The sequence below is a fragment of the Dermacentor albipictus genome, chromosome 8 (assembly GCF_038994185.2).
Source record: "Dermacentor albipictus isolate Rhodes 1998 colony chromosome 8, USDA_Dalb.pri_finalv2, whole genome shotgun sequence".
Taxonomy (NCBI): Eukaryota; Metazoa; Arthropoda; class Arachnida; order Ixodida; family Ixodidae; genus Dermacentor; species Dermacentor albipictus.
In genome coordinates, this window is record NC_091828.1 from 135,196,792 (window position 1) to 135,209,215 (window position 12,424).

General features: G+C 46.6%; 1 protein-coding gene across 1 annotated transcript in view; it reads right to left on the reverse strand.

Moving 5' to 3' along the window:
- Positions 1-728: 728 nt before the first annotated feature.
- The window catches only part of LOC139049195 (uncharacterized), a 146,483-nt gene continuing 134,787 nt past the window's right edge, over positions 729-12,424 (reverse strand). Inside the window, exon 4 of the mRNA XM_070524560.1 lies at positions 729-836. Within this exon, the coding sequence (XP_070380661.1) occupies positions 833-836 (4 nt within the window). The 3' untranslated portion in view covers positions 729-832. The remainder of the gene's footprint in view (positions 837-12,424) is intronic.

Below are 12,424 nucleotides of genomic sequence, written 5' to 3' on the forward strand. Positions count from 1 at the left end.
GATCTTTGGAAGCAAGGTTATTCTATGTGTGCAACTTGGAAGGTAGGTTAAGAAATTCTTTTACTTTCTAATCTATTTGTTTCGTGTGCATTGATTAGTGCGTGCAAGATTTCTCTTGTGACACTCATGTATTTGATGCTGCTAATAATATGGAGGTGTTCGTGTACCTGCGCATCACATGCCAGGTACACAACCACTGATTCTTCAAGGGACCCATCACTTGCTCCCATGTGTTGCCATAAACAGAGCCATCATCGGACATGAATGCTTTACACTATATCACGCCTACCTTTTCCTTGATGGCCTCAAAAAACCTCACCATCGTTTCAGTGTTAACTCTCTTGGAAATCAAGTAAGCACATGGAATACCACAGCCATCTTCCGAGATGGTTAGAAATGTTGTCAGCTGAAACTTATACCCATTTGTGCCATACGTAGAGTCAATACACAATTTATCTATTCCTAGCTTACAAAGTAGTTCTCTCTGTGGGAAGGTCATCAAGGCAAACTCAAAATTACCTTCAGAACTGCTCGGATCACCCTCTTTCCTGTAATACAAAGGAGGCGAGTCACTGCTTGCCTTACTTGGCTCACTTTCCGGGCTCGTCAGCTCATTTCCTGTGTTTAAATTCTCTCTTCTTCCATTTCTTTAACCCATAACTCCGCATTCATAAGATCATCAGGATGTCGCCGCTCTGCTTTGTCAATCTTATACTTACCGTGGGTGTTCCGAAGGTCCTCTCTTGTGATAAGTTTTATCCGACTGCTAGCTGCACTTGTGCCTGCCTTGATTTTTTGCAAAATGGTCTTCGGTGGCACTCCTTCTGCTAGTCTACCTGAAAATTGTAAAGAGCAACTCATCAGCAACAAAGGAGGCTGCACATCTCTGCTTTTTAATTTACGCAGACACCCCACTCTCTTTTTACTACACCCGGGAGGGCTGGAAATCCCCATGGTAGGAGCTGCACCTTACACTATGCCCACTGCTTGTGGGCATGGTGTAAGGTGCACCCACTGCTATGCCCACATCAGACATCAATAGATCCAGACAGATGGACTCATCACTAATACCGAGGACTCGGCTAAACACTTAACAGCGGGGACTTCCAATCATTAAAAAACAATTTATCTCCCTCTTTACTGTATTTGCTTGTTGCTATGCAGCAGAATATCATCAAGACTACTTTTTTGCCTAATTACTTAGCAATTCGGACTGCTGACCTCTCAAACACAAGATGTGAACATGTACTTTGTTGTTAAAATGCCCTTGCTGGCACTTTTGATGTAGCTTGAACCGGGATGTCTATACAAAAACCAAAGGATAGTATCAACACATTCCTTAAACATGGTGCTATTTAGACAAATTTCGTGTCATAGGGGAACAAACAGAAGGCTTGTTAAATTAGTGTCTTAATCTAAACCTGCATATACTGTGTGTCCCAGCTAACACCAACCAAGCCGTTCAATTATTTTTTTTTAATAAAACACGATTTTAAGACCTATGGTGTTCGGTCATCAGATCTCTGACTTAACATTGTGAATATTATAATTGTATCTTTCACAGTGTTCTGAAGTATCTTTTGTCCGTTAAACAGTTTGGCTAACATTAAAATGATCCCTGTTTTCAACCTGCAGTGCATGTATATTCACAGTTTTTCGATATCTGACAGACTAACAAATAAGTGTTCATTTTATAACAGTAATAAAAAGAATGTACGTCCACTACCGTGTTGAATGGATTGGCTAGTTGCCCAAACGGCATCGCACATGGTCTTTTAACGCAATATAGACAGAGCCAGAAAGAACACGCAGCGTAGTGCTTCTGTGATTGGCAGAGATAAGACATTTTGAAAAGTTATTTGCTGGAGGATTTTTGCAAAGCCATTAAAGTAAGGGTGTGCAAATAATTTGAACTTTGAAAATGAATCTAATGGCTAACAGCAGTAATTGCAGTCTACAGGGAGACAGATAAATATGGTGACTCTTTCGAAGGATTCTGCTGCAGGGAGCCATAGTTGTTGCGCAGAGGTACCAGTGGTGACAAAAGGCATGGAGCAATAATTCGCACATTAAATAAGGACGCCTTGCATTTAGGCAGCCTACACATTTATTTTGTCGATTTAGTGCATTTATTCTATGGGCAATTTCACCATGTTGGCATCCATTCAAAACTCTATCCAAGCTATAGTACATATTACAAATTTATTCTGGTGATATGCTGTTCTTTTGTTTCATTACTATAAATGAAATGGCCTACCAGATATAACCTTTCATTTGTTTCTCATTTATAAGCCTCCCCAGTTAACTAGACATCCAGTTTTAAATGGCATCTGAATGTAAATAGCCTTTATTTTTATTTTTTACTAAAAGAACACAACGACATTTCAGTTCAGAAACAGCTTCCCTTACTAGGGTCTGTTCTTGTACATGTAGCTAAACACTAAATGTTAGCAGCATGTTAATGCAATGCATTTAAACGACAATAGATCTGTCATTGAGAATGCAGCAGTTATATTCTGCCCTTGTGACACTGGAAAATAATGGCATGCATAAAGTCTTATCTGCAATTTTGTTTCAGCCACAGAGAGCCTCTGATGAGCTTTCTCATCCAGGTGTTCACAGTGCTTCTTCTGAAATACTACAAAGACTTTGTTATCCCTTTCTGTTATCTCATGCAAAGCAATGTAGACAAATGTAGACAATGTAGACAAATAAGTGTTCCAACATTTGTTGCAGCGATTTTTTTTCTCTGAGACATTACTCATTTTAAAAAGAATATGTGGTTTTGCGTGCCGAAAACGCCATCCTATTACGAGACACACCATTGAGGAGGACTCCGTAATAATTTGGACCACCTGGGGTTCTTTAACGTGAATTTAAATCTGAGTACACTGGTGTTTTCGATCCCGCGCACGTCGACTTATTGCGTATGCTAGTACCAGACTTTAGAACACGTGGCCGTAAAATACACAGTAATAAGCATTGCTGTCACACGTGTGAGCTTTCTTAAAGGCTGTGTGCGCATCGTGGCAACGCCAATTCATTTCAGTCACACATTTTCTGGATGGTTAACTGTCTGGCGACGTCTACGTAAAATTCTGTACGCACTTTTTTGATATTCGTGACAAGTTACACGGAACTACGTGCACACCAAATACTCGCGCACGCTCGAGTCATTACAGAAATAGCACATTGTGTCAAACAGGTTAGGACAACATGTCAGGCATTATGCCTTATGGCAAGTATAATCGAGCGAGGTTTCTTACCTTCACACGTGTCAAACGTCAATGTCTCCACTTCCACTTCGATGTTATGCTCACTCTCGTGGTGGTGCCGCAAGTCGCGAAGCGTTGCATAAATCTTCGGACACAAACCACATGCGAAGGTTCGTTTCTTACTGGGTATATTTGCCTCCTTCAGTACGAAATTCTGCAAAGCTGCTACTCCGTGAAGATTTCTTATGGGCTTTTCTTTTAAATTACTGCGATTAGAATAATTCTTTCCCGCACAATTGGCAACAATGCATCACGACGCGCGACGTATAGACAAAGCGGTCCTAGGCGTAGCACTTTCACAGCTGTCCACATAGTGCGCAAGGCAAAAGTGACGGCGGCGCACTTGGGCGACAGCATGCGAAGCTCTAGGTACAGCGTACCCTAGGGAAGCATTGCCAAAGGCGGTTTTATTTTCCCTGTTCCTTGAAGCGGAGAATTCCCTGGAAAATGGCGTTTCGAGGATGCTTTCAACCGACCAATGAAAACGAGGATCAGTCTCGTGTGGATCCCGCCTACTCTCCGCCGGTGCGGCCGCATTGCAACAGCTCTCCACATTGCCTCGCCGATGTGTATAAAGTGACGAGGCAGCATTCGACGTGGATGATCCTCGTGAACTGTCTTCGGTTCAGCAGTGGCGAAGACGCCAAGCTGAATGCGATCGTCCGGCCGACGTAGCTCGCCAAGATGCTGCTGCATTGAGACGAAGAGAGGCGGATCGAGGGAAACGTGCCGCCGAGACCCTGGGTGAATGCCCGTCTCGCCAAAGGTCGCGAGGACGCTGCTGAACGTCGCCGAAGACGAGCCAAAACGGACGCCTCATCATAAACCTAAGTAGCAAAAGTTAAAGCTCCAAAGGTTAAGCCTAGTAAAGCTTGGCTAAGCATTAGTCGTTACCGACAAGAAACAATCAAGTATTGCTTTCGCTTTGCCTACTTAGGTTTAGCCGAGTTAAAACTTCGCTCAATTTTTTTTTTCTCGAGTCAAGCTTTCCGCGTGGAACGCTGGGCACGCGCGCTCCTGCGAACCTCTTTTTTTTCTCGTTGGTGTCCATTCGCCGCCCGTTGTAGCACACGACGCTGCGACAATACTTGAAACAGGCTTTTCAACAACGCTAGAAGCAAAGCTGCGATTATAGGGGCAGTTTTGACCTTTTACGCGCAAGTGTACATGCCCCGGCTGTCAGGTCGGCGATATTATATCTGTCGCCTCGAGAGATGTGAGTGCTAGAGGAGGAAGGCGCCTGGAGGTGGAGAAGAGAATCGTCACGTTCGTACCCTTTCCACTTCTGCTTCGACGCCGCGGTTCTCGCTGTGCTTATACGCGGCGTCTCTTCCTTGCATGTATAGCAATACCAATGTAGCGACCGCTTTTATGCCCTTTCCGTTCATGCTTTGTGAGAACGCTCGACTTTCACGGTCGACTTTCACGTGTCCCCTAATGCTGTTTTCCTGGCATGGCTCTCGCGTCTCCTGTAATCCGGCTTCTCCGCATGGTTAACGCCGGCGGCGATCGGTGTAGTTGCACCACATTACTACATGGCACGAGTGTTGCGCTGCTAACGCCACCTAACAGAGGGAGTTTCTGGGGGCGCGAAATTAAGCGCGAAAGGGAGTAGGCTCTTCTTTGGCTGGGTGTTGGCGAGCTGCGTGGTCGTTCCACGTGCCCGCCGGCCCTTCGCGGGACGGTCCCGAGAAAGGCTTAGGAGCACGATACCGGAATTGATGAGCACGATCTTTCGAACGCGCCACCATTCGCGTGACCGTACACGCGAACGATTAGGCGCTGGTGTCTGACATGCGGGTGAACATATTCGCTAGCTATCCAGTCGCGGTCAGTCGGACTTCGATTTTTCGCACGCCCGTCGGCATGTTCAATGGGTAGTAATTCAGCTAGCAGGTATTAGTGTATGAAAGGTACAAACTGTTATGTATCTCCTGGCGCCCCCTACAAATCCGACATTTTTAATAAAGGCTAGGCCAGTCGTGGCCGACACAGTTGTTCTCAAGAAATGGAGTCTGTCACTCGCGGCTTCGTGCCGTCGCATCTTTGAAACCCTACGCAACTAACCCAAACAACATAACATGGTGTCAGAAGTGCAAGCAGATCGTCCCCGCAACGCCTGAAATCAACAAAATGGCCAACGTTTTCATCCAGCCCCCGGCTCACTTCGAACCTGGTGATACTCCTCAGACCGCATGGGAAGAATGGCGGGAAGCATTCACCATATATGAACTGGCCTGTGAGTACAACACTAAGCCTAAATGAGCGCGGAAGGCATTGTTGCTTCATGTACTTGGCCCGCATGCTCGTCGCATCGCGCAGACGTTCCCTCCAGACCCTGCCGCCGGAAACGAAGATGCATACCCAGTGGAATACATACTTGACAAGTTTGACGAGTTGTATCGCCCGTACAAGAACGTCATACAAGCAGCGGCGGTGTTCAACTCGATGGTACAAAAGCCAGGTCAGTCCATTGACGATTTTGTTACTGACCTTCGACGACAGGCGCAGAAATGCGACTTCGGTGACAAGTGCGACAGACTCATCGGCGATCGCGTGGTGGTTGGAATCCGCGATGGAGCTCTCCGCGAACGGCTCTTTCGGGAGCGCGACCTCACTCTGGAAAAAATCGTCTCAGCGTGCAAGGCAGCGGAAATATCAAAGAAACATGTACAAGAGATCGGAACCAGTGATCAGCAGCCAGAAGTGAATGCCGTTCACACGTATAATCGGAAACCCACGAAGACAACTGGTCGTCCGCTAGGTATCAACAAGCCTCAGCAGCCTCATCGCTCGTCCCAAAGGTCTAATCGTAAATGTTCTCGCTGCGGAACCTCGCATCCCCCACAACAGTGCCCAGCTTTTGGCAAAAACTGTTACAACTGCGACAAACTTGGCCATTTCGCGCACGTGTGCAAGCAGTCACGTCGGCAGACACCAGCGCATCGACCGCGAGTCGGACTGCTTCATGAGCAACCACAACAAGACTCGCAGGAGGAATTATACTTGGGCTGTTTGACTACGTGCAGTGTCAATGTCGACGCAACAGACTGGAGCGAACGTGTCAGTGTTAATGGACACGAGGTGACATTCAAGTTAGACACCGGTTCGGACGTCAACATAATTCCAGAAAATATGTTCAAACAGTGGCCGTGCAGACCAGCAACCAAACCAACCACAGCTAAAGTGACTACGTACAGTGGCCACCAGCTTCCAATAGACAGTGAATGTGAACTGTCTTGTGCGGTAAACAACAGGGAGTGCCGTCTGAGATTTCTGCTGGTGAAGGAGCCCCTCAAGCCGATACTAGGGGCCGCTGCATGCTCAACTCTGCACTTGCTTTCCCGTGTGAAGACCCTTCAAGCAACGACAAAGTCCACTGACACAGTGTTGCAAGAACAGTTTCAGGAAGTACTGAATGATTTCCCTGACATATTTGAAGGAATCGGCCAGCTTCCGGGACGTTATAGCATCCAGCTGCGTGAAGGTGCAGTGCCGACAGTTTGTGCTCCTCGCAGAGTACCTAGTGCACTCGAGGATAAGGTCAAAGCAGAGCTGAAGCGCATGGAGAAGAATGGCATAATCACGCGAGAGTCAGAACATAGTGAATGGGTCCATCCCATAGTGGTGATAACCAAAAAAGACGGAACTGTTCGTTTGTGCCTGGATCCACGGAACCTCAATGCAGCATTAAAAAGGCAACACTACCGCATACCAGTACCAGAAGAGCTTTTTGCAAGCCTGAATGGCTCAACAGTCTTCTCTGTCCTTGATGCCAAGAGTGCTTTCTGGCAACTGACTTTGGATCAACCAAGTTCACGGCTTTGCACATTCGCAACACCATGGGGCCGTTACCGTTTTCTTCGAGTACCATTTGGGCTTGCGACAGCCCCCGAGCTGTTCCAGCAGGCCATTGACAAGGTATTTGAAGGGCAGGCCATTGTGAAGCCATATTTTGATGACATACTGGTTGCCTCAAGGACTCCAGAAGAACACAAAGCCCATCTCAGAACTGTTCTGACGATAGCTAGACAAAACAACCTGAAGCTTAACAAATCAAAACTGAAGTTAGGACTTTCAGCCATAAAATATCTGGGTCACCAGCTCTCCTCAGATGGGCTATCCCCAGACCCTGACAAGGTCAGATCATTTGAGGCCATGTCACTTCCATCAAACAAGTCAGAACTGCAAAGATTCTTAGGAATGGTGACATATCTCACGAAGTTCATCCCTAATTTTTCGGCAACTACCAGTCCTCTGCGTGAGCTTCTCAAGGCAGATGTAGCGTGGCACTGGACAAGCCAGCACACAGAGACTTTCAAGCTCATCAAACAGAAGCTCACAACAGCGCCTGTGTTGCGTTATTTTGACCCATCTAAGCCGATCATAATTTCAACAGATGCCAGCTCATATGGCCTGGGATCGGTTCTCTTGCAGGAAGGCAGGCCAATCGCATATGCTTCTGCAGCCCTTACACCTCCCCAACAACGTTATGCTCAAACAGAAAAAGAACTTCTAGCTGTGGTGTTCGCATGCGAGCGGTTCCACTATTACACTTATGGACGCTCTGTAACAGTGGAAACAGACCACAAACCTCTTGTTGGACTGCAGACAAAGGATCTAACAAAAATGTCACCTAGACTGCAAATACTTTTGCTCCGGCTACAGTGCTATAGCACTGAACTAGTGTATGTACCGGGGAAACAGCTAACTGTGGCTGATGCCTTGTCAAGATCCCCAAACCCCGAATCGAAGATGGAAACTGCAGACAGTGATCCAGGACTGTTGGTGTCCAGTCTGGTACAAGCATCGCCCACCAAGCTCAACCAGATCCAGGAAGCAACAAGTCGGGATCCAGTATTGCAACAACTAACCAAGTACATTCAACAAGGATGGCCTGATCGCCCTAGTGATGTTCATCCGATGGCAAGACCATACTTTCACATAAGAAGTGAACTGTATATCACAGACGGCTTCATTTGCTGTGGTCAACGGCTTGTCATTCCAGCAGTTCTCCAGGCTGATGTTCTTGAGAAACTCCATCAGGCACATCGTGGCATAGTGGCTTGTAAAAAACTAGCAAGCCAGAGTGTTTATTGGCCCACACTCAACAAGGACATTGCCACCCTTGTCTCAAGCTGCGACACCTGCCAATCCAACCAGAAGGCAAACCCTCAGCAACCATTGCTTGACAGAGATCTGCCAGCACGACCATGGGAAAAGTTGGCCGTTGATTTCTTTCACTGTCAAGGCAATACATATATCCTTGTTGTTGACTACTTTTCAAAGTACGTTGAAGTGAAACGTATGGAAACCACTACGGCAACTTCAGTTATTTTAGTCCTGAAGGACATCTTTTCACGGTTTGGACTCCCCAATGTGCTTATCTCTGATCAGGGACCACCGTTTGACTCGCAGGCATTCAGAGCATTCCTGCAAGAATGGGATATTGCTCATGAGCCATCATCACCCCACTACCCGAGGTCCAATGGGCAGGTCGAGAGAACAATACAGACTGTTAAGTCCATGCTGATCAAGTCGCACAGCGATGGCAAAGATCTGTCTTTGGTTCTCCTCAACTATCGTGCCACCCCAACCATTGGAGGATCTTCCCCAGCAGAGTTGCTAATGGGCAGGAAATTGAGAACGTTCATACCGACCTTGCCCCATAATCTGAAACCACACTACCCCACAGATGTACATCAGAAGCTCCTCAAACGCAGACAGAGTGCACAGCACAGATATGGAGACAACCACACTCGCATACTTGCACCTCTGAAGAAACATCAACCTGTATGGGTGAGGCACAAGAATGACTGGAAAAAAGCAGTCGTCACACAGGTTGGTCCTCAACCAAGGCGCTACACAGTGCAAACTACAAGTGGAGCAATTTATGTGCGTAACCGTGTGCACCTGAGGCCACGCACCCAGGTGTTCTGTGAAGCCACTTGTACAGCAGAAGACTACACCCTGGATGAATCGGGCCGAACAATTGCCAACGATCCTACGCCTCACAACTATCCTGAAGAAGCAAGACATGCTTCGACATACGTGACAAGGGCTGGAAGAGCCATACGGCCACCGGCCAGATTTCAGAACTGAACGTCATGAAGTGCGTGTTTTATTGTTGTAATCGTCACTCAAAAAGGGGCGTGTTATGTATCTCCTGGCGCCCCCTACAAATCCGACATTTTTAATAAAGGCTAGGCCAGTCGTGGCCGACACAGTTGTTCTCAAGAAATGGAGTCTGTCACTCGCGGCTTCGTGCCGTCGCATCTTTGAAACCCTACGCAACTAACCCAAACAACATAACACAAACAATGCCCTTTTGATTGTTTGCACTACTGTGTTGTTCCTTTGTCTCAAGAGCACGTTTGAGACCCCACAGCTGGGCGAAATGCGAAAACACCCGTGTACTTAGATTTAGGTGCACGTTAAAGAACCCCAGGTGGTCAAAATTTCCGGAGTCCTCCACTACGGCGTGCCTCATAATCAGAAAGTGGTTTTGGCACGTAAAACCCTACACTTTTTTGAGACCCCACAGCTTCCACGCCGCGGTGCTCGCTGTGCATGTTCGCGGCGTCTCTTCGCATGTGTAGCAATATGCGCTTTCCTTGTGGTACACCAGGCGTCGCAACGTCGAGATCAATGTAGCGTTCGCGCCCTTTCCGTTTGTGCTTTGACGCCGCGGTGCTCGCTGTGCATATTCGCCGCGCCCATGCGCTTGCGCGTAACCAGCGTTTGCGAAGTGAAGCGTCATTGAAACTTTTCACGACACTCAGGAGTTGATATTCGGCAACCTGGTTGACTTGTGTAAATGTAATTTCTTCTCATCATCATCATCACCCATTTATCCTTTCCCGTCACCATTCCCTGTAGTGCTGAATAATGTGTCAGAATCAGCGCTGACCTGCCTGCCTTTCTGCAAGTAAGCAGAACGCACTGGTAGATGAAAGAAGGGCACCCGAGCAGGAAAGTGGAGGACGAGCCTACAGTGAAAGCATGAGGTGGAGAGTGGAGGAGGAGCGAAGGGCGCTGCATGCGCATGCGCCGAGTTGCCGGCGACCGCGACATCCGCTGCCGCGTGGGTGATCTCATCTGCGCTTCCGAGGAGGGGCCAGGGTGGCGTGAGGTGGGGAGGGCCAACACCCTCTAGAGAACTTACTTGTCTATTAGCCCCGAGAATTAGGAGTGGCGCCCTCTCGCGAGTGACGTCACGGCCAGGACGCCGCTCGCTCCGGCTCGCTCGGCTGCCGCGCGCGCTCGTTCCCTTCGTGTATGCTTTGGGTATGGGTGGCTCGAGCCGTACGTATTGAAGAATACGTCGGCTTCTTTCATCTGCCATACCTTAACCACAGTTTCTTCTTCAAAAGCGTGTGAGTCGAGAAACTTTGCGGCTTGGATATCGCAAGCTAAGTAGCGTTGAAGGGGTCTACTAGGTTTTGCAATGCATATATGCGCCGTGTCTATCGGTAAATTTTGACTAAAAAAAGAATATCTGCAAATTCAACGCGCGAAGTTGTGTATGATGCTTCGCTAAACATTTAACATTCCTTTAGTATTTAGCTATGAGAGGCATTGCATTTTACGTGCAAGAAACATTTGGTAATTGGCGTCAACATGTTATCTGATTTTAGAAAGACACTGCCCAGCGAAGCTCTCATCATGATTCCTATTACTCTGGTGTGTTGTTCTATTCAAATATGGCCATTCATTAATGCGTAAAAAAATAGTTAGGCGCGCATTTCTTATGAAAAAGTTTGCTGCTACTTTCATCCCCCTCTGAAGCAGGCCTCCAAAAAAAACGAATTGCTCATGGCTGCTAACACGACGGCGCGTCATGTAGAGTATTTACATAGTTAATTCACAAACACCATAGTAGCAATCACCTGAGAGAAAAGTTTCGTTGTTAAGATCGAGAGCCACTCAATTGAAAGTGATGAAATGTTTCATAGTGGCCCTCAGTAGCCTTTATCGACAATATGGCACACCCCTGATCACGTAACGGTAGCAATCGACTGTCCGTATGGCGAGGCACGCTATGTTCGCGAAACCCATCAGTTCACTACAACTTCGAATTAAAACCATAAAGCATGTTTTTTACAGCGCCAACTGGAATGGCTAAAGTATTCTCGAGCTGCTACACCGCAGCTTAGATTTCCTGTATACAAAAGGAAAATTCAAGCACCTTCTGTCTCACCATGTCTCGATCCAGCGTTATTCAATTATACAAACGGATAACTATTCGCTTCGTCGGTACATAAAAGAGAACCTTGCAGGCAAATTAAGTTTGCTCCAATCCAACCGCAAACATTCATAAAGAAAGCACCACAAGCCTTGCATATACTTTCACTTGATTTTTGACCCTCCACCGGGGGAATTTCGATATCTTCAATATGTCCCATACTACTAATCATTGACGCTTCGACTTCTTTCTGGCTGCAGCGATGCGGTCCAGCAGGCATACTTCACTAAAAAAATTGGGCCGAGCAGCCTGTGTCAGTTCGCCAAACAGATTCGTCATGTATATTCCTCAAGCAGCAAGCACCAGTAAATTTCTCAAGTGAGTTTGATTTGATTTATTAATTTCTTTTTACACACACACATGTACAGAGGAGTGGTAAGTGGAGGTGAATGAGGGAAAAAAGTCGCACAGACGCGGCTTGAGGTAACCTCATCCCCTTAGGTACAATATGGCTGCATGGGGTAACACATCAAGCGCCATATAAATTACATTTATATAGTGGCCATAAAACATTGCAGTTATACAATATATGAAAGAACAGGGAAATATTTCCGCAATAACAATGCAAAACACACTGCGGCATTGAAATAAATAAATGATGTACACTAGGTAACATAGACAAAAAAAGAGGAACATAACATACATTATTAATCATTAACAAACGCGCTCTAAAGAGGTGAGTTGAACGTGTAGCACGGTAAAGGGAATATATATTGGTAAATTCCTATTTGTACTCTGTAAATAGCTGTAAGCCTTCATTAACTTTACTTCAAGTTTCCGCCGCTTAAAAAAAAAATGAACACGTGTAGAACCGCCTAATGTTGACAAGCAGTTAAAGAAGCAAGTGAGGCGTGTAGAATCTAAGCTCCAGTATTAGTTAGGTCCTCGTGCTACTGTCGAGCGT